Source organism: Lemur catta, chromosome 2 (genome assembly GCF_020740605.2).
Source record: "Lemur catta isolate mLemCat1 chromosome 2, mLemCat1.pri, whole genome shotgun sequence".
Lineage (NCBI taxonomy): Eukaryota > Metazoa > Chordata > Mammalia > Primates > Lemuridae > Lemur > Lemur catta.
In genome coordinates, this window is record NC_059129.1 from 51,352,835 (window position 1) to 51,372,980 (window position 20,146).

The 20,146-nt window shown below is 37.2% G+C and overlaps 2 protein-coding genes across 8 annotated transcripts in view; both read left to right on the forward strand.

The window, feature by feature from the left end:
• Nucleotides 1–4,004: 4,004 nt before the first annotated feature.
• On the forward strand, nt 4,005–4,461 carry LOC123631878 (60S ribosomal protein L22-like). Its single transcript, XM_045541948.1, is given in 2 exon segments — nt 4,005–4,282; nt 4,284–4,461. Coding segments are annotated over 2 exon segments (387 nt in total). The 5' UTR covers nt 4,005–4,021; the 3' UTR covers nt 4,410–4,461.
• Nucleotides 4,462–5,019: 558 nt separating this feature from the next.
• UBR2 (ubiquitin protein ligase E3 component n-recognin 2) overlaps nt 5,020–20,146 on the forward strand; it is a 105,948-nt gene continuing 90,821 nt past the window's right edge. For 6 of the 7 annotated variants that reach the window (XM_045541951.1, XM_045541950.1, XM_045541952.1 and 3 more), the window contains exons 1-2: nt 5,020–5,497; nt 13,122–13,381. In XM_045541951.1, the coding sequence (XP_045397907.1) occupies nt 5,420–5,497; nt 13,122–13,381 (338 nt within the window). In that variant the 5' untranslated portion in view covers nt 5,020–5,419. Of the gene's footprint in view, nt 5,498–5,911; nt 6,552–13,121; nt 13,382–20,146 lie in introns of those variants that run through there. The other variant, XM_045541953.1, reaches the window with a different exon arrangement.

Genomic DNA, 20,146 nt, shown 5'->3' on the forward strand with positions numbered 1-20,146 from the left:
TCACATTTTAACTATCCAGGAAATACGATAAACTTTATTATCTGAACAACCACCGCTCCCAGCATAAATACCTAGAATGTTGGATGAAAATACAACAAACATAATCCTAAATACATATTTTAAAGGGTAGGCCTCCAGTGCCACTCTGATTCTGGAGCCTTTATGTTTTCTCCTTCTAGAAATTTATGGATTGCTTCTTTGTTCCTGATGTTCTGAAACTTCCCAGTGACTTGCCATGATGTTACTCTGTTCAAAACCATTGTGCTGGGTCTGGATGGGCTCTTTCAGTCTAGAAACCATGTCCTTCAGTTCTTAAAAATTTTTTTAAATTTTTTCCTTGATAATTTCTATCCGTCTATTTTCTTTATTCTGATACTCCTATTATTCAGAGTTTTCACATTTTAATTTTCTAAGAGCACCTTTTTGTTCTTAAATGTTCCTTTTCCCTAGCACCCATTCTTCTTTCATGGATATAATATCTTCATTTATCTCTTTCAAGAATTTCAATAACATTTTTTAAAGTTCTTTCCAACTTTATGACTTGTGTCTGTTTCTCCCATTTTCATTTTGTTTTAGTCTCTCTTTCACAGGCTTTGCTCAAATATCTGTGCATAACTGCCTGTCTACTCATATTTAAGAACAGGTTACTAAAAATATCACTGGAAGTTTTATGCATGTGTGGGATGACCTGACTATCATTCTGTTGGGGTCTCACCTCTTGGATAGATTTATTTTCTTTTAGGCTGGTCAACCTCTCCGGAGAAGAATCTCCCAAACTCCTACCTGGGGGCGGGGTATGAGCCTGGCCACTGAGGTTCTCAGAGCCAAAGGGGGAAATGGACTAGGATACCCTTGTTCAGTATGTAGACTTTGAAACAACTCTCTTGAATGCAGTACAGTGTCCCTGTCCTCAGCTGTAGCTTGCAGTCAAAAGACTCTCAGGTGTAGCCTCTAGAGGATAAACCTATGGTTTTCAAGGGTGGGAAATGAGGAGCGTTAACTTCTGCTATACAGACTTTCAAACAATAATCTTGCTTTTAGCATCATATTCACCCACTTTCAGAGTCACATGGTGCCTCAGATTTCTAAGTCTTTCAGGGTTCTGCACATGAATTAGCTTGATTCTGAGTTTCTCTACTGCTGGCTTAGGTTTCAGCATTCTCTGATTGCTAAATCAGTTACTTCTCATCCATTTGGTCTCCACCTTCCAAAATTCTGGTGCTGTCATCTCCCCTCCTGTTCTATCTTTCTTGTTTTTCCCTTTTCTGCCACATTTAACTAGAAGTTGGAGCTTAGTTTTTAATGTCCCCATGGGAATGGAAAACAAGACCTTGGGTCAAAGAAACACTGGAATTGAAACTGAGATCCCCCATATAAAGCCAGGGCTTTCAAAGGAATGTAACGTCAGTGAAAGAGTAGTCTAGAAAAAAAATTCACTGACTGGCAGAGAAAACTGACAAGGAACTTTTTTACCTTGACTCGGAATAGAAACAAGTACTCTCTTTTAAGAATTTACAGACAGGGACAATGCCACCCAGTTGAATTAATACTATTAGGGAATCCCCAAGCCAAGAAACTGACATAAAAATTGGTCTTGGATATATGATACTTCTAGAGTGTCTGATCCTAAGTATATGATGTTTTCTAGAATGCCTGGCTTTGCAGAAGCAAATGGAAAACTACTTTGAAGATACATACCTTGAATACAGGCCTGCAGAGAGTCCCACAGCTAACGCTAAGTGAAGATGATCTCAAAATTCACAATTATGAAGCACAAAGGAAACAATCTTTTAAGTGAGGATCACCAGACACACAAAAAGATTAGACTCTCAAAATCTTTATAAATACAACAATCTGATGAACACTACTGAATAAGCATATATTAAAAGTATCTAAGACATAAAAGAGATTTAGAAGCATAAAGAAATAACAAGACATTATGAAAGAACAGCAATCTTTGAAAAGGAATTAAATGTAATCTCTAGAAATGAGAAATGAAGTCATTGAAAGTAAAAATAAACAGTTCAATATTAGATTAGACACATCTAAAGAGAGAATATGCAGACTAGATGATATATTCAGAATGCAGCACAGCTAAAAGTATGGAAAAACAACAAAGATTAATAGTCATAAGAACAGAAAAGGAAATCAAACATAGAAGTTGCAGAAGGAGGAAATACAATGAAAGGTATTACTTTTCATTATTTGAAGAAATAATAGCTTTGAAGTTACTTGACTGTAGTCCACATGGCAAACGTGATCAAACACTGAAGAATCCATATCATCCAGGTCCTGTGCTCTGCCCACAATACAATACAATGAGAAATCAATAACAAAAAATAAAAAAGGATTTGGAAATTCAAAAACATACTATATGCATCAAAGAGGAAATTCTAATAAAATTAGAAAATATTTAGAAATGAATGATAATAAAAATGCTATATACCAAAATTTGTGGAATGCAGTTAAAGCAGTATATAATGGGATATGTATTCACTTAATAAATCTGTGGGTCTTAAGTTTGCTCTGCAGGCCAGCAAATGACCTGACAACTTGATAGAAATGCAAATTTTAGGCTCTACCCAAGACTCACTGAATCAGAAGTTCTGAGAGTGGGGTCTAGAAATCTGTATTTTAACAAGATCTGATGCACGCTCAACTTTGAGCACCACTGCCTTAGATGTACATGCTGAGAAAAAGAGAATTCATAACCTAAACATCCAACTCAAGAATGTAGAAAAAGCTAAAGAAATGTATATACCCAACGACATTTTAAAATAAAAATATATATAAAAACTTTAAAGAAAGAACAATTAAAATCAATCCAAAAGTAACAGAAGGAAGAGAATTATAATGTTAAGAATAGAAATTTTCTATTTTAATGGCTTAAATTTTATGCTTGTACCCCTCAAGAGATGTTGTCTTTGCCTCTAGGCTGGGACAATCCCAGTTTTCCTCCAGGTTGACTCTGACTAGTGAGTGGATTGGGACAAGGAAGTTGGGCAAAAAAGAAAGTAATACATAGAAGAAAATTTGAAGATAATCTCATTATAGATATCTGTGCAGATATGTGCATACTTTTTACTGGACAGAATCACGAGAAAGTGTTAACAATGATTTTCTTTGGGGAGAAGGACTTGGGTAAAAGGAATGGGTAGTTTTCAATTTTCCTTTTTTGAAACATTTTTGAAACATTCCCTTTGAGTTTGAATTTCTGCTTTTATACATATACATACACAGTTTTATACAAATACAGTTATTACTTTTAATTTTAAAAGTGATAACATAGCTTAATTGAACTGTTAGGTTATGGATTACTTATTTCCTTTTTTAAAAAACCTGGTTAATCTGAAAGGATTGTTAAAAAAAAAAAAACAGAGGCCGGGCGCGGTGGCTCACGCCTGTAATCCTAGCTCTGGGAGGCCGAGGCGGGTGGATCGCTCGAGGTCAGGAGTTCGAGACCAGCCTGAGCAAGAGTGAGACCCCGTCTCTACTAAAAATAGAAAGAAATTATCTGGCCAACTAAAAAATATATATACAAAAAAATTAGCCGGGCATGGTGGCTCATGCCTGTAGTCCCAGCTACTAGGGAGGCTGAGGCAGTAGGATCGCTTAAGCCCAGGAGTTTGAGGTTGCTGTGAGCTAGGCTGATGCCACGGCACTCACTCTAGCCCGGGCAACAAAGTGACACTCTGTCTCAAAAAAAAAAAAAAAAAAAAACAGAATCATAAACATGTTCCACACCTGGTCTGGGTCAGAGCTTTTTTTTTTCCCCCTATATGTAATTCACAACCTCCTTCTGGGAATAAATTAACACACTTGATAAAATGTATAAGCAATTTTCTGACAAACTTTAAAGAGACTTGTTCTAAGAAGCCCAGTCACCCAACTGTCAGTCAAGAGTCTAATTACTTTTAACTAAACATAATTTTATTTGGTATCTACTCTATCAATGATTACCTATTTCTATAAAATGTCCCTATCAAGAGTAAATCTTTCCTTTTCTGCCCCTGCTGCCGCCATGGCACCGAGAAGAAGCTTGTGGCAAACGGGGGCAAAAAAAAAGAAGCAAATGTTGAAGTTCACTCTTGATTGCACTCACCCTGTAGAAGATGGGATCATGGATGCTGCTAATTTTGAGCAGTTTTTGCAAGAGAGAATCAAAGTGAATGGAAAAGCTGGGAATTTCGGGGGAGGGGTTGTGACCGTGGAGAGAAGCAAGAGCAAGATCACTGTCACTTCCGAGGTGACTTTTTCTAAAAGGTATTTGAAATATCTCACCAAAAAAATATTTGAAGAAGAACAATCTACGTGATTGGTTGCGTGTAGTTGCTAACAGCAAAGAGAGTTACGAATTACGTTACTTCCAAATTAACCAGGACGAAGAAGAGGAGGAAGATGAGGATTAAAATTCATTTATTTGGAAGATTTTGTATAAGTTCTTAAATAAAATATGGGAACTAAAAAAACAAAACAAACAAACCAAAAAAAAAGAGTAAATCCTTGAATTGGCCTGACAGACTCCTTTTCCTTTGCAGCAAGATTTGTAATAAATTTTAGTAAGTGGTCATAACTAAGGTGTTTGAAAAAAATTAAAACACGTTTTAAGCCTTCAAAAACCTGGATAATGTTCACTTCCGTTATTAGCATAAGGGATAAGGGCATGATAGATGGCAAGACCCATAGAACTACAGGAATGGAACGTCATTCATTCGTTCTTTGACAAGTCTTAGAATGCCTACTATATGCCGAACTTTGACGAGTACTTGCGTGGCTACCACGTGCCAGGCACGGTCCAAGGAGCTGGGGATACAAAAATGAACCAATGAGATTGGGGGCGATTAAACTACAGTTCCCACAGTATATTGCTCTTCAGCCTTTTTCCACGGGGGCGCTTCTCTCCAGTAGTCTCGTCCCATGATCCTAGTTGTGCAGAAAGCCCCGCCCGCTGAGCTGCTATTTACTGAGTCTCCCGGTAGAAGCCGGACTACAATTCCCACATGCCCGCATGGGGCACCATATAAGGGCACCACGTCCGTCCTGGCCGTGCAGGAGACTACTACAGTACCCAAGATACGCCGCTTCCCCTCCTGGGTGTTATTGCCCCTTTCCCGGTGCTGGACGCGGTAGCGGCTAGCGACAGTGCCAGGCCTAGGGTTTTTTGTGTCCTTCCCCGGGTCAGGGACGAGCCAGTGACTTGAGTCTTGGGCACCAAGCCCGGGAGCGAGTGCAGCAGGCCGCCGTCCCGTCTGTCCGGTTCGCGTCACCCTTCGCTCCCTCTCCTGCTCCACCCGCAGCCACTGGGCCGGCCCCGGGGCTGCCTGGGGCAGGGGTGGCTGTCGCGGCCCCTGGGGCCGAGACGAGGCTGTGGCTTTCGGAGCGGCGATAGCAGCGGTAGCACTGGGGAGGAAGAGAGAAGATGGCGTCGGAGCTGGAGGCCGAGGTGCAGGCCATCGACCGGAGTTTGCTGGAATGTTCGGCTGAGGAGACAGCGGGGGTGAGTGCCGGGACCCGGGTGGGTACGTCCGGCCCTAGCAGGCCGCGCCCCGGGGGAGGAACTGACGCCTGGAAATCCCAGAGTGGCCCGGCCCAGACTTCTTGGGGTAACAGCAGTGCCGGCCTCGCCTTTTGGGGTAACGACCCGGGAACGCCACCGATCCTGCCCTTCTCTTTCCATCTTCAGTAGCTCTCAGAGCTGTGCTGTGCACCAGCCACCTTTGCATTCCATCTCTGCCCAGGCAAACCCACAGAACTTCCATTATTGCTCCTGTCCTCCACCCTCCCAGTAAGCCTTCAACACCGGGGCTTTTGCCCTTTATACAGGTCTTGGAAGCGGAGAAAGAAAGAGACGCTTCCTAGTGTTTTTGGTATAATTGCCCTCCTTTATCTTCCTGATTTTTTTTCCTAAGATAGGTGGAGTAGCGCCTTCTCCGCGCAAACATGCTACCCTAAGCGAGCCCCCGACTTTATTTCTGGGACTCCCCTAGGCACCAAGGATGCAAACGACACCACTGTTCCTCATTACCCACTTCCAGTGCTTCCCCCGCCCTCGACCAGTTTGGTTAGTTGATGCATGTGTGGAAAGTTTACTGAGTATGAGAAAGTAGTAGCGGAAGCTGGGAGATTAAAAAAACATAATTTCTCTAGGAGTTGGAGGTAGTTGGATAGAGAACAAACGTTATATAACATTGAGAAAGCAGCTTTCAACAAATATTGCATAAGCTAATAACGTGAGAGTTGATCACAGTATAGTAGGAGCCCCAAATTTAAGCCATTCAAACCCAGTATTGTGCTAAAATGGTAATATGAATGTGCTAGAAGTAGCAGAGTTGTAAAATGATTAATAAACTCGAGGACATCACTCCCCAGAAAGGACAGGGAACACCCATTAGAACAGATTGTCCGGAATGATTATGAATGGACCAAAACAGCCTGGCCTCACCTCTAAGGCCTCCAATTTAAAAAGCTGCTAGGAAGGTCACGAAACAAGTCAGCAATCTGTATGTTATGAACAAAATTTGGGGTGGAGCACACCGTGGAGCTGTTGGTCGGTGAGTAGTTACTTTGTGTGAATTGATGAGGGCACTAAAGTCTGGGTGGAAATAATTGACAAGAGTAGAAGTGAGAAGTTTAAAGAAGCACGTTGATAAGTCAGGAGTCTTTGCTTGTTTTGTTGGATTTTTAAAAAACTGACTTGTTTAGTCTAGGTCTGTTTTCATTTACTTTCTACTTAATATTGCACAACCCTGGGATTTTCAGCCCCCATGTGCCTTTCATTTATCAAAGAGATTTGAAAAAATGAAAGTAGTGTTACAAATAACCAGTGAAATAATAATAATGACAGCTGTTGGCTCTCCATGTCTCTTTTAATTGATATCTAAACTGCTGTTTACCTCATGGTACTGTAATTTATTTTTTTCTTCCCCTGAATTTTGTGTCTGTTGGCCCAGTGATACAGAATACATCTTCCATTATCTGTATTCTATTAATAAAAAAGGTGCAAGCTATCAAGTGATTAGCGGTTCTTCAATTTGTTGAGGTTCCTGAGGAAACCAATTATAAAACTAGTGCTGAAGGCCAGCGCTCCTAGTTCTTGTGCAGTTAGCAAACAGATATGTTGGGGGAAAATGAACGGAAATGCAACAAAACATTATTCATTGAGACTTAATTTTAGTTTGTGAAGATGACAGTCTGAGCTACATTTTACTTTTACTCTGTTTACTTTTCAATGGCTTTCTGAACGATAAGATTTAAAAAAAATTTAGTCCAAAGGTCAACAAAATTCTTTCAAATAGAGATGCAAACTAATAATAAAACTGTAACATAGCCTTACTTTGTAAGGAGTTTACTATCTGTATTTGGTTAGAACACCAAACACCTCAAACTGTTCTTTCCACCTAGGCTCCAGCCCAGCCCTTTATCACAAATTAAAATGTATTACTGAAATTTTCTCTCCGGTTGACAGTAAATTTTAGAGACGATAAACAAGTGGACAAAGCAGTTATTGCAGGCTTTAGGCCTTCGTTAATTGGTAATTTGTTAGGATCACTTCCATTTAAAATTACCTAGTGTAATTATCTGTACCATATTTTATGTATACACTGCTTTTCTTATTTCTATTGTAAGGAGGAAGGACTTTTTGTGACCCTATGCATTCCAACTAGTGTGTCTCACAAAAGCATCTAAGCTGACCCTTTAATAATTGTAAGTTTAGGATATTAGCCCTTTCTTTTCAAATCTCTTTTTCCTGGTAGAATTGATTCCACAAGTATGGTTTTCCAATACTTCTTGACTTTATTTAATACATTTCATACTACCTGTGGTTATGATGTGTTCCAGTGGGTGATTATGATTTAGGAAATACATACATTGTTTTTCCCCAAATATAAATAAAAATTTGTTATAGGAGTTTTATGTCTGTATTGGTTTGTTTTGTATTAAATTTTAAAAGTTTTATTGCGATATAACTCATGTACTGTATAATTCAATTCAGTGGTTTTTAGTATATTCACAGAGTTGTACAACCATCACCACAATCAATTTTAGGACAGTTTCATTGCCCCCAAAAAGAAATCCTGTACCCGTTAGCAATCACTTCCCATTTTCTCCCCTAAACTCTTAAGCTCTAAGTAACTATGAATCTATTTTTGTCTCCATACCTTTGCCTATTCTGGATGTTTCATATAAACAGAATCTAATATATTGTCATTTGTGAGTGGCTTCTTTCTCTTAGCATAACATTTTCAAGGTTCATCTATGTTATTTTAATAGCATGTACATGTTGAGTATCCCTTATCTGAAGTGCTTGGGCCTGGAAGTGTTTTGGATTTTGGATTTTTTCAGATGTTGAAATATTTGCAATTGTACCAGTTAAGCATCCCTAATCTGAAATCCAAAATGCTCCAAAGAGCATTTCCTTCCTGTTCAACATTTTTTTTTTTTTTTTGGTTTTTTTTTTTTTTGAGAGGGGGTCTCCCTCTGTTGGCTGTGGTAGGAGTGCAGTGGCATCATCTAGCTTGCTGGAACCTCAAACTCCTGGGTTCAAGCGATCCTCTTGCCTCAGCCTCCTGAGTAGCTGGGACTAAAGGTGCATGCCACCACGACGAGCTAATTTTTATATGTTTTGTAGAGACTGGGTCTCGCTAATTCCCAGGCTGTTTTCGAACTCCTGGCCTCAAGCAAAATCCTCAGCCTCCCTAAGTGCTAAGATTACAGTTGTGAGCCACCACACCTGGCCTCTTCCTTCTTTTTTATTGCCAAATGATATTCCATTGTATGGATATACCTCATTTTATTTATCCATTCATGAGTTGAAGGATATTTGGGTTGTTTCTACTTTCTGGGTGTTATGAATCATGCTGCTATGAACATTCATATACAAATTTTTGTGTGAATATATGTTTTTGTTTCTCTTGGGTATACCTGGAAGTGGAATTTCTGGGTTATATGTTAACTCCTTTGAGGAACTGCCAGACTTTTCCAGAACGGCTGCATCATTTTACATTCCTACCAGCAGTGTATGAGGGTTCCAGTTTCTCCACATCCCTGCCAACACTTGTTATTGCCTGTGTTTTTGATTATAGCCATTCTGTTGGGTGTAAAGTGCTTTTTCACTGTGGTTTTGATTTGCGTTTCTCTCATGACTCATGATGTTGAACATCTTTTCATGAGCTTATTGACCGTTTGTATATCTTCTTTGCCAATTTTTAATTAGGCTTTTTGTCTATTATTGGGTTTCTATATTATTTTTATTTGTAAGTGCTTTCCTTCATTTGTAGAGCTCTTAATATAATTTGTTTAAAATTTTTCTCTATATCATCCTGAAAACTCCTTTGAGCCCTAGTGCTTGTTGTTTTATGATTAACTTACATGTTGCTTATCCTTGTTTGAAAGCAAAACCAAATGTGGTTAAAGGATATAATTTTAATTTGGTATATAATAATAATCAGATACAGTAATAAAAGGCTAACCTCTAGGGAGTCTTTCATTTTTGTGTTTATTGTATAATACCTGCTTTCTATTCCAAGCCTTCAATTTAGCATTCACTAAAAGGAAAGCTCCAGTAACATTGTCATAACATGTTTACTTTAGAGGAATGAGTTGACAGTTTCTTTACTTCCCTTATGAGGGACTTACTAATAAGATAGTCAATGTTTATTACTCTCGTGTGTACATAGGTGTCAGCTACAAGTGTCTGAAATAAGGACAAATTAAAATGTAACCAAATTAGAAATCTCAGTATTTTTTTGTGTTGAAGAAACACTTACAGTTAGCATATGTTAGAACTAATATGAAAAGCTATAGGTTTTATTATTTTGAGAATTTGTTTTATATATTAAGTATGTAAGTTTAATAAGGTTAAAGTGCCTATGATAGAGTCCAAATATGTTAGGTAGTTTTGAATTTTTCATATGATTATAGTAAACTTTTTAAAAATGAGGAACATATGCCTGCCTTTCTTGAATCAGATTTTTATGTCTTATTAATAATTTATGATATTTAATAAAACAATATTTAGAATGAAATACTTGTTTTACTAATAATGTTTTATATAAGGTGATTGATTTCTTTTTCTTAACCAGAGGGGATACTAGCTTCTGAATTTTTTATTGAGAAATCTATGAACAGATTTGACCTGTCTATTGTTAGAACCACAAGACTACATAATTTCTTTTAGAAAGCATCTTTTCTATAGAAACCTGTTATTCTCCCTGGATTAAAATCGTGCAAAAGTGAAGTTTTAGGAGAAACGGGAACATAAAATATGAGAAAAACAAAAGTTGCTTTTTAAATAAAATCTATCATGTTATGTAAATTAAAATAGTCTGAAGCACTTCATGTTCTAGGATCATAAAAGTAAATTATTTTGGTCTTATTGGTTAATTTTTCATTCATAAAGAGTAAATTGATGAGGATAATTTGACTACTTTCGTTGAAATTTTGGTTTGCTGACAATGGGTCAAAATTGGACATTGTGGCTGGGCTTGGTGGCTCACGCTTGTAATCCCAACACTTTGCAAGGCTGAGGCAGGAGGATTGCTTGAGGCCAGAAGTTTGAGACAAGCCTGGCAACATGGCAAGACCTGTCTCTGGTGGGGAAAAAAAAAAAAAAAATTAGCTAGGCTGGGTGGTGCACCCCTGTAGTCCTAGCTACTTGGTAGGCTGAGATAGGAAGATCACCCGAGCCCAGGAGTTTGAGGCTGTGGTAAGCTATGATCACCTGGGCAGCAGAATGAGACCCTGTTTTGAGACTGTGTCTCAAAAAAAAAAAAAAAAAAAAAATCTGACATTTACCCTTGGATGAGGCCAAAAAAAAGTCTTTTAGCTCAAAGAAGATTCTAGTTTGCTTGTTGATGACTCTTTGCTTTTACTTTTTTTAAAAAAAAACTTGTCCTTTTTATAATTACCAAGCTTAAAGTATATGTGTGTGTATATAACATTGTGATTTAGAGTCACTCTCTAAAGGAACAGAATCCTTAAAACCTGTAGGGTTGTCTCCCAAGAAATACTGTTGTTTTAAAAGTAATTTAGTCTATTTCCTATTTACATAAAGGAAACACAAGGTAATAATGTTTGGAAAATACAGTTTCACCTTAGAGATGAAAACTCTTTCACTGTTTTCAGTTATAAGCTTCCATCTAGTCTCTTACGAAAAAAATTTTACATTTTTAGTAAAAGTTTTTTAAAAACATGAAATTGACTAGAAAGTTAATATATACTACCTCATGAATATTTAAAATCTTTCTTTGTATGTTATTTTTAGAAGGAGGGAAGTGGATTAAAGAATGTACAAGTAATAACCAACATGAAGACCTTGTATTGACTTCTTACAGTGTTAGATATCACTTGAACATACTTTTTTTTTTTAAACAAAGATGTAATGAGAGCTTAGGTTGTAATCTAAATAAACCTTGGATTTGTAAGTTAGCAGTTAAGTTAACTGCATTGTAGTAGATGTGAGTCATTTTATTTCATGTTTCCTGATTTTTAAATTTTTATTTTACTTAGAGCCAAAATGACTTGTGATTACACAAAGAAGTATGTAAAACAAATAAACACATAGAGTTGACAGAGGAGGCAGGGATGCATGAGAGAATAAAGGGAAAAGACTTAAGGAAATAGAAAGGGAAAAAGAAAGGGGGTGGTTTGAAGGGTGCCTTATCTAGGGCTTATTTGGTTTCATTTTTAGAGACTGATATCTGATCCATGCTGCAGGCTTGGATCTCCTTTATCTCTGCTTTCATTAAAGCCACATAGAGTATCTCTGGAGTGTCAATGTTATGTGACAGTAAGTAGTATAAACAAACTTATAGTCACTTAACAGTTCACTTAACAGATTTTACTAAATGCTTCCTGAGGCCAGGTTCTGTTTTAGACCTGGGAATATGGGAAAGAGGGGTAGGGTGGGGAATGGGCTGAGAAAGCATCTTAGAAAAAGTGAAACATAAATTGAAATCTGAAGAATGAGTGGAAAATAGCTTTGTAAAGCAGAGAGAGGAGTAATACAATCTTAGGAGGAGAAGACTGGAGAGTCCATAAAGACAAAGGACTTCAAAAGCCCTATCAGGTGCTTGACTTGATCCTAAATGTAATGGAAAGCTGAATGACATGATCAGGTTGGCATTTTGCAAAAATCACTCTGGTAGTAAAGTTGGAAAATGGATTGCATAAGGGCAAGTCTAGTGGGATCACCAGTTAGGGCATTGTTGCACTAATCCTGGTGATGGGAGTAAGGAGTTTGGACTAGGGTAGTGGAGGTAGTGGCTGTGGAGAAAGAAATGGATGGATTCTGGAGATATTTAGGAAGCCTAACAGACGAGACATGATGATTGATTGGATGTTGGGGTGAGGAAGAAGAAAAATTTTCAGGTTTTCTGGTGTGGAGACTCAGGTAGAGCTAAAATAGGGAAATGGAGAGAATAACAGATTTTGGTGGTGGGGGAGGTGGGCAAGATCATGAGTTCAGTCTTGGATGTATTAAGTTGGTGCCTATGAGATATCTAAGTGTAATTGTAACAAGTAATTGGACATAAAGGCTTAGAGGGTCAGAGAAAAGTAGCCTTTGTTTTTAGTAGGGAGAGCAAAAGGAAAAGGACTTATAGAGAGAGGTTGACCAGGGAAAGAAGGCATAATTGACAGAACGAGTCTCTTTTGAACTGATGTATTCATAAAAGAGTGGTATGTAAACACATTTATCAATCAGTGAGAAACATAACTATTGTATTGACTGTTCATGTACACTGCATGCTCTTCCTGTGGACAAACTGACATGAGAATCCATATCACACATTTGAGCAAAGCATTAGAAAGGAATTCAGATAAGCTCAGTGGCTAGTGTCTTATGTAATGATTTCTTGTAGTCAGTTTCCTGTACTGTCTATAGAAGGTTGCTTTAGGACTCACTTTGAGGAGTTCATTTTAATTTTACTTATACTTTAAAGTAGAATTCTAACATAGTTCATGTTTTAATAGATTAAATTTCTAATATACAGTGGTGAGTGTTGTAAACAAAATATAAGACTCTTTTATTATTTTTGTACCTAAAAGAAGGATACATTTGTTCAAATTAGCAGTTTATTGGCATTACTTAAAACTATTTTTTTCTTTTTTCTTTTTTAAAGAAATGGCTACAAGCAACTGACCTCACTAGAGAAGTGTACCAGCATTTAGCCCACTATGTACCCAAAATCTACTGCAGGGGTCCCAACCCTTTTCCACAGAAAGAAGACATGCTGGCACAGCATATTTTGTTGGGACCGATGGAATGGTACCTTTGTGGTGAAGATCCTGCATTTGGATTTCCAAAACTTGAACAAGCAAACAAACCTTCTCATCTTTGTGGTCGTGTTTTTAAAGTAGGAGAACCTACATACTCTTGCAGGTAAAATACTATAATTTTCTTTCTAAAAGCCTCCTGTTTTTACTTGACCTCTTTTTTCCACCTGAAACCTTTTGAAATATATATATTAAAAAGTCCATACCAAATACATACCATTTAGTAAATGGTTATAAAATGAACATCATGTAATTATTTTCCAGATTAAGACATAGATTGTCAGCAACATTCTAGAAGCCCACTGTGTGACTGTTTGCTTTCTTTCTCCTTCATAATTCTATCTTGACTCATGCAATAATCATATTCTTTTCTTGATATTTTTTTTTGTTACAATAATTCTTTTTGATGTTCATATTCTCCCAAATTTGGCTAATGGGAGCCCCATCACACTAGCTTCTTTGTCCTTTTCACATGCCTTCATTAGTTTTTGGGTGCTTCTTTCCTTTCTGACACAAAAAGATGTCCACAGCTCACCTTGTACTCTGACCCATATGTAGAATCAGCCATGTTTCCGGGGATTTTCTTTTCAGTTGGGAATGGTAGTTAGAAAGCAAGATCTGGGTGCTAATATGTATTTATTCCTACTGGAAAGTCTGTTTTTTTCTTGGTGAAAACTGAGTATACAAGAGTGAAAGATGGAGAATAAAGTGCCTTGTCCCCTTTTTGACTATTCATTCCTATTTCCCGGAATTAATCATTGTTAACATAGTCTCATGTATCCTTCTGGAAATTTTGTTTGCATTCATAGGCCAATATGTTAATATACGAGTATCTTAAACATACATCTAATCACACTTACATACAAATGGGAATATGTTACATAAACTGGGCTGAATTTTCCTTTATTTAACAAAAGCTTGGCATCTTTTCATATCAGCTTATGTAGCTACATAATATTTCATTGTGTGGATGTCCTGTTGATGGAGGCATTAACTTTTTTTTTCCCTTAAAACTTTTTCCTACAAAATTTAAATTTGATAAGGTACTTTTGGTTAAGGCCTCTGCCTGTCTATGGTGGTTTTTCTTTATCAGCATGGTTAGAATATCAATAGAGATCATTTTATATATTCAAAGACTATTAGGTCTAGTTTTTTCTTTGTCATTACAAAAACCTCTGAGTATTTTATTGATGGTTGGAGCAATAGATGTAGAACCTCATGATTTACAGGTAGGAAATTGAGATTCAGTTGTTCCAGTAATGTCCTTTGTACCAAAAGGCTCTAGTTCCAAGTCATGCATTTGTATGTTTTGTCTTTTAATCTTCAATCTGGAACATTTTCTCCATTTTTCTGTGACTTTCATGATCTTGATACTTTTGAAGATTACGGACCAATTATTTTGTAATTATTCCTCAATTTGGGTTTGTCTGATACTCATGATTAGATTCAAGTTGCATCTGTGGCAGGATTACTGCAGAAGTCATGTGTTTCAACTCTATCATGTGGCATATTATTTTCATTTGTTCTATAACTAGTCATTCTTTTTCCCTACCTAATCAACAAGTATTTTGTGGGGAAGTACTTTGAGACTATTAAATATCCTCTTCATTATCAAACTTTTTATTTTATTTATTTATATTAGTATCTATTCCTGGAGTCACGTTATTCTCATCCTCAAATTGTCCTAGATTTGGCCTGTAGGAGCCCCTTAAAGCTGTCTTTATTCTTTTTCATATCCCCATCATTCTTTGAACACTCCTTTCATCCTGGCACAGCAAGATATCCCAGGTACATCTTGGGCTTTGCTCTGGCCTTGAAATCATCCATTTTGCCAAAGAGCTTCTATATTTATTTTATATCTATCTATATAAACACATTGAAACAGATATTAAAAAATCACACATTTGTAGTCATCTGTCTGGTTCCAATCCAATACCATAGGGTTATTTTTCTACTTTTGCATATTTGTAACTCTCTTCTCTGACAGGAGGAGACTTAATTCTCATTATCCTCAAGATACAGACTTATTTGATCATTCCCATGTTTGCAACCATTCTTTTGGTTGAAGAAATCAAAGTTTAGAAATATAATTTTTTTGAGGAGTCTGGTCCAAACTTGGGCCCTAGTAGGATCTTTAGATATGAAATCTCTCCCCCTACCTCAGGTTACTGTCTGGTTATAGCAGGATAACTGGTACTGAATCAGGTCCTCCCCCACTGTAAACATTCAAAAAACCAAATGAAATACATGAGGGCAACTACTTAACGGGCAGTGAACAACAGGCAGCACAATACCGCAATAACTAAGGGAAGGGAAGTTCATGAAGTGAGCCCCAGGATGGCTCAGGTAAGTCACTTAACCACTCTGAGCCTCAGGTTCCTCAAGGATATTGATTATCTTGGAGGTTTATGGAAGGATTAAACATGATCACACATAAAATGATTAGTATTAAATCTGGTATCTAGAAGGTGCTCAACAAACATAAAACCATGCATTTATAGTTATGGTAGTGACTTTCATTGGTTAAAATAAATGTGGGACTTCAACTTCAACAGTGAATTGGGGGTAATACTATTAATAATATGATTGTTATCTGAAATTGGCTAACCTTGAGGTTAAGGGCACAATCTTCCACAAGACTGTCCTCACTTCAGTTACAGCTGGAAGTTTGGAGATCCCCGGGGCTACCCTCATTTCTGATCAGCTGGCTACAAATTGAGACATCTCCATAAACTACATTAGGTTGGGTAATTCATTCACTAGAAAAACTCAGAGAACTCAGAAAAAAGCTATACAGTCCATCCTTTGGCATCAATTCCAAGACCCCCCTCAGATACCAAAATCCGAGATGCTTACTTCCTTTTTATAAAATGGTGTGATATTTGCTTATAACCTACACACATCTTCCCATATACTTTAAATCATCTCTAGATTACTTATAACACCTAATATGATGTAAATGCTATGTAAATAGTTGTTGTACTGTATTGTTAGGGAATAATGGCAAGAAAAAAGTCCGCATATTCAGTATGGATGCAGCTATCCATTTTTTTTCTCAAATATTTTCAGTCTGTAGTTGGTTGAATCTGTTGAGGTGGAACCCACAGATATGGAGGGCCAATTGTACTTACAATTAAAGTTTTACCATAGCAAACGGGTACAAATCAGACCCAGTGAAAGGGAAGAGGCACACAGGACAAGAGTTGCAAATGGGAGGTTTCCATTGTCCTCAGGGACACATTACCCTCCTGGCACATTTTGATGTATGACAGCATACACAATATTGCCAACGAGGGAAGATCACCCAAGTTTTAATGTCCAGAGTTTTTATTTGGGTCTTGCTATATAGGAGTGATTGATTAAATCAGTGCCCATATTATTCAATCTTCAGCTCCCCTTTCTTTCCCAGAGGCTGGGCTGGTATTACGTGGCTCAAAGCCCAAATCCTCTAATCATATCATTCAGCCCCCACTTTGTCATTTCTTTAGCCTAAACTATAAGATGTGGGGGTGTGGGCGGCGATAACAAGGACACTCCTATCACATAATAACTCTAAGGGTTTAGAAATTACCTCCCAAGAACCAGGGACAATGACCAGCCAAATTATTTATTACGGTGTTGTAAGAGGGTAAATGAGATCCTGTGTGTAGTGCTTTACACAATACTGGGTACATAGTAACCTCATAGTAAATGCTGGGTGCTAAGGAGAAATATCTCATGTTAAAAGTAGATGTTCCCATGAAATCCAGTGCCCTGGTAAAATGACATAGAGTCTGTCATTTGGAAAGATGAAATATGGTTATTGGAATTATGGGAAAGTTTCTAAACTAAACCCATCAAGGTAAAGGTGACTGGTGTCTATAGCGTGGAGGGTTTCTTTAACTAGAAAAAATGATACTGAGGAGCCTTTTATGTATAGTACTTAGGAAAAGGATTTGTGAAGGGAATAGGTTGGTTTTCCTGTGGAGAGTTATTTGTTCATAGTCTCTGAAATTGTGTAGGTCACAAATTGTTTTTCTGTAGTCTCTGTGATGTCAGAAATGGCTATCTGTGTTTGCAGGCAGTAAGCTTTTTATGATATTTGTCTGTACTGTGTTCTATGTTAGGAAAAGAGTAGTCAAACAGCACTTGTTATTCATTAGTAAATAGAGGTGGTTTTATAGTACAAAAATCTTAGAAACAGGTCTTAGTGTCCATTCTGATCCTGTGTATTTTGGCATTTGATAACCATTAAGCAAAATAAAATAATAGAATATGAAATCACACTTTAGTGTGTGGCTTAAATTTTGAGTTTAGCACTTCTGTTAGATATAGAGAACTGATACTTAGTTCCACTGTTTTCTTTGCATAGTTGAGAACATTCTTTTTTAACTTTTAAAAACCTAACTGTGAATGTTATAGATAACCAGAAGTTGGGGTGGGAGGGTTATGCTGCCATCAGTTAGGAATATTTTTATCCTATGTTTCCTGATAGTACTTTATGATACTTTATTATAAACTATTAAACAATTTTGCTTTAATTTTTTTGTTTTGACTCTGATTTTTTATTGGTACCTAATAATTGTACATATTATGGGGTACATGTAATATTTTAATACATACATGCAATGTGTAATACTCAAATCAGGATAATTAAGGTATTCCTCACCTGAAACATTTCTCATTTCTTTGTATTGGGATGTTTTATCTCTGATTCTGTTGGTTATGACAGAAGATTATGCTAAAAATAACAAACAACCCTAAAATCTCAAAGACTTTAAATGCCAAGATATATTTATTACTCAGACTGTGTGACCAATTCACATGAGTGGTGCAATGAATAGAGGGTTGTGCTCAAGTAGTTTCTTCACACCACCATCCTATGTCTCCATAAACTTAGCACAGTGCTTTGAGAGTTCACCACAAGGGCAGAATAGAGCTGGAGGGTCTTGCCCAGCAAATAAATGCTCTGGCTCAGAATTGATGACCTTGCCCACAATCCCATTAGTCAAAACTAGTCATAAGGCCTCTGTCCAGCTGCAAAACAGATCAGGAAAGTATAATTCTCTCCTGTGTGTCTGGAAGAGATGCAAACTTGGATGTGGATGAGCATTAGAAGTGTCTTTTTTTTTTTTTTTTTTTTTTTGAGACAGAGTCTCGCTGTGTTGCCCGGGCTAGAGTGAGTGCCGTGGCGTCAGCCTAGCTCACAGCAACCTCAAACTCCTGGGCTTAAGCGATCCTATTGCCTCAGCCTCCCAAACAGCTGGGACTACAGGCATGCGCCACCATGCCCGGCTAATTTTTTCTGTATATATGTTTTTAGTTGCCCAGATAATTTCTTTCTATTTTTAGTAGAGACGGGGTCTCGCTCTTGCTCAGGCTGGTCTCGAACTCCTGACCTCCAGCGATCCACCCGCCTCGGCCTCCCAGAGTGCTAGGATTACAGGCGTGAGCCACCGCCCCCGGCCTAGAAGTGTCTTTAGTGGTGATTTTTTTATGGCTTTTTTTGGAGTTATTTTTTCTACCTGAGTTGTTAGGATAAAATGAGGTAATGTATTAATATATAAAAAAGCATATATGGAACTATAAAGTATTATATGTGTGAGTTTTTTAAAACCAATACTCTTCTTTAGATAAGGTACTGAACTATGAATAATACCTCAAGCAAAGGGGTATAGATAGTTCCATTCCTTTTCTGTCTGGAAATAATAAAACTCTAATATGGAAAACCTTATTTTCAGTAAGAAGAGTTGTTCAGTTTCTTGCTTTTTTAAAAACATGAAGTCTTGATCTCTTTTCAGCAGGATTCCATTTAAATCTGTTTCTTTGTAACATGAATAGTCCAGAGATTGAAATCAATGTTGTGTTAGTTTTAAAAACACTAGTTATTTCTAATTATGGACAATAAAACATGAATGAAATCATATATTGTAATTGTGGCTTACTGTTTTCATGTAACAATTTGTCTTGGAGATAATTCCATGTCAGTATATATAAATCTACCTGATTCTTTAAAAGTGCTATGTTTCCACAGTAAGGACAGGCCATACATAATTTATTTGATTGACCTATTAATGAAATTTGGAATTTCGTTACAATTTCTAGGTTTTTTTTCTATAGCAAACAGTGCTGCAAAGAACACCCTATACATGTTTATATACAACTCTGTGTATACCTTTCAGGATTTTTCAAGGTAGAATGCTAGAAGTAGAATTCTAATGCTGTATGTTATTACTGTGACCTTCAATATAATTGACTTTCCCTTGTCTACACTGCTCTCTGTGACCTGGGAAAATGACAGGGGCCGAGCAGTTGATGGTCCTAGATAATTTGGATTTCTGTGGTTGTCTAAAATAAGTTATATATTCTTGGTTTGGAGGTTTGTGATCATCTTTATTTATTCTGTACCAGTTTGGTACAGGATCAAACATAAGTACATAATAGGCTATATGTCAACTTTATATGTAAGCTGCCTTTGTCTAGATATTAGGAAAAAGTAGAACCAGAAACACTTTGGGGTAATCCATTCAAGTGAGGAACTCAAATTTATATTACCAAATTTTTTTTCTTGGTACCCTATTTGAGTTTTGCAGTGTTTTTTTTTGTTGTTGTTGTTTGTTTGTTTTTTTGTAAGGAAAAATTTACATGTGTCAAAAGGCACAGATCTTAATAGTACATTTTTGACAGTAGTTAGCCTCACATAACTCATACACTATCAAGAGAGAACATTTCCATCGCAGTAGAAATTTCCCTATTATCAGTTCTGGCCCCTGAGGTAAGCACTATGCTGATATTTTCACCTTAAATTACTTTGGCTGGTTCTAGAACTTATAAAATCGTACTGTTTTTTGTGCCTGGCTTCTTTCACCAAGCGTGATCTCTATCGGATTTT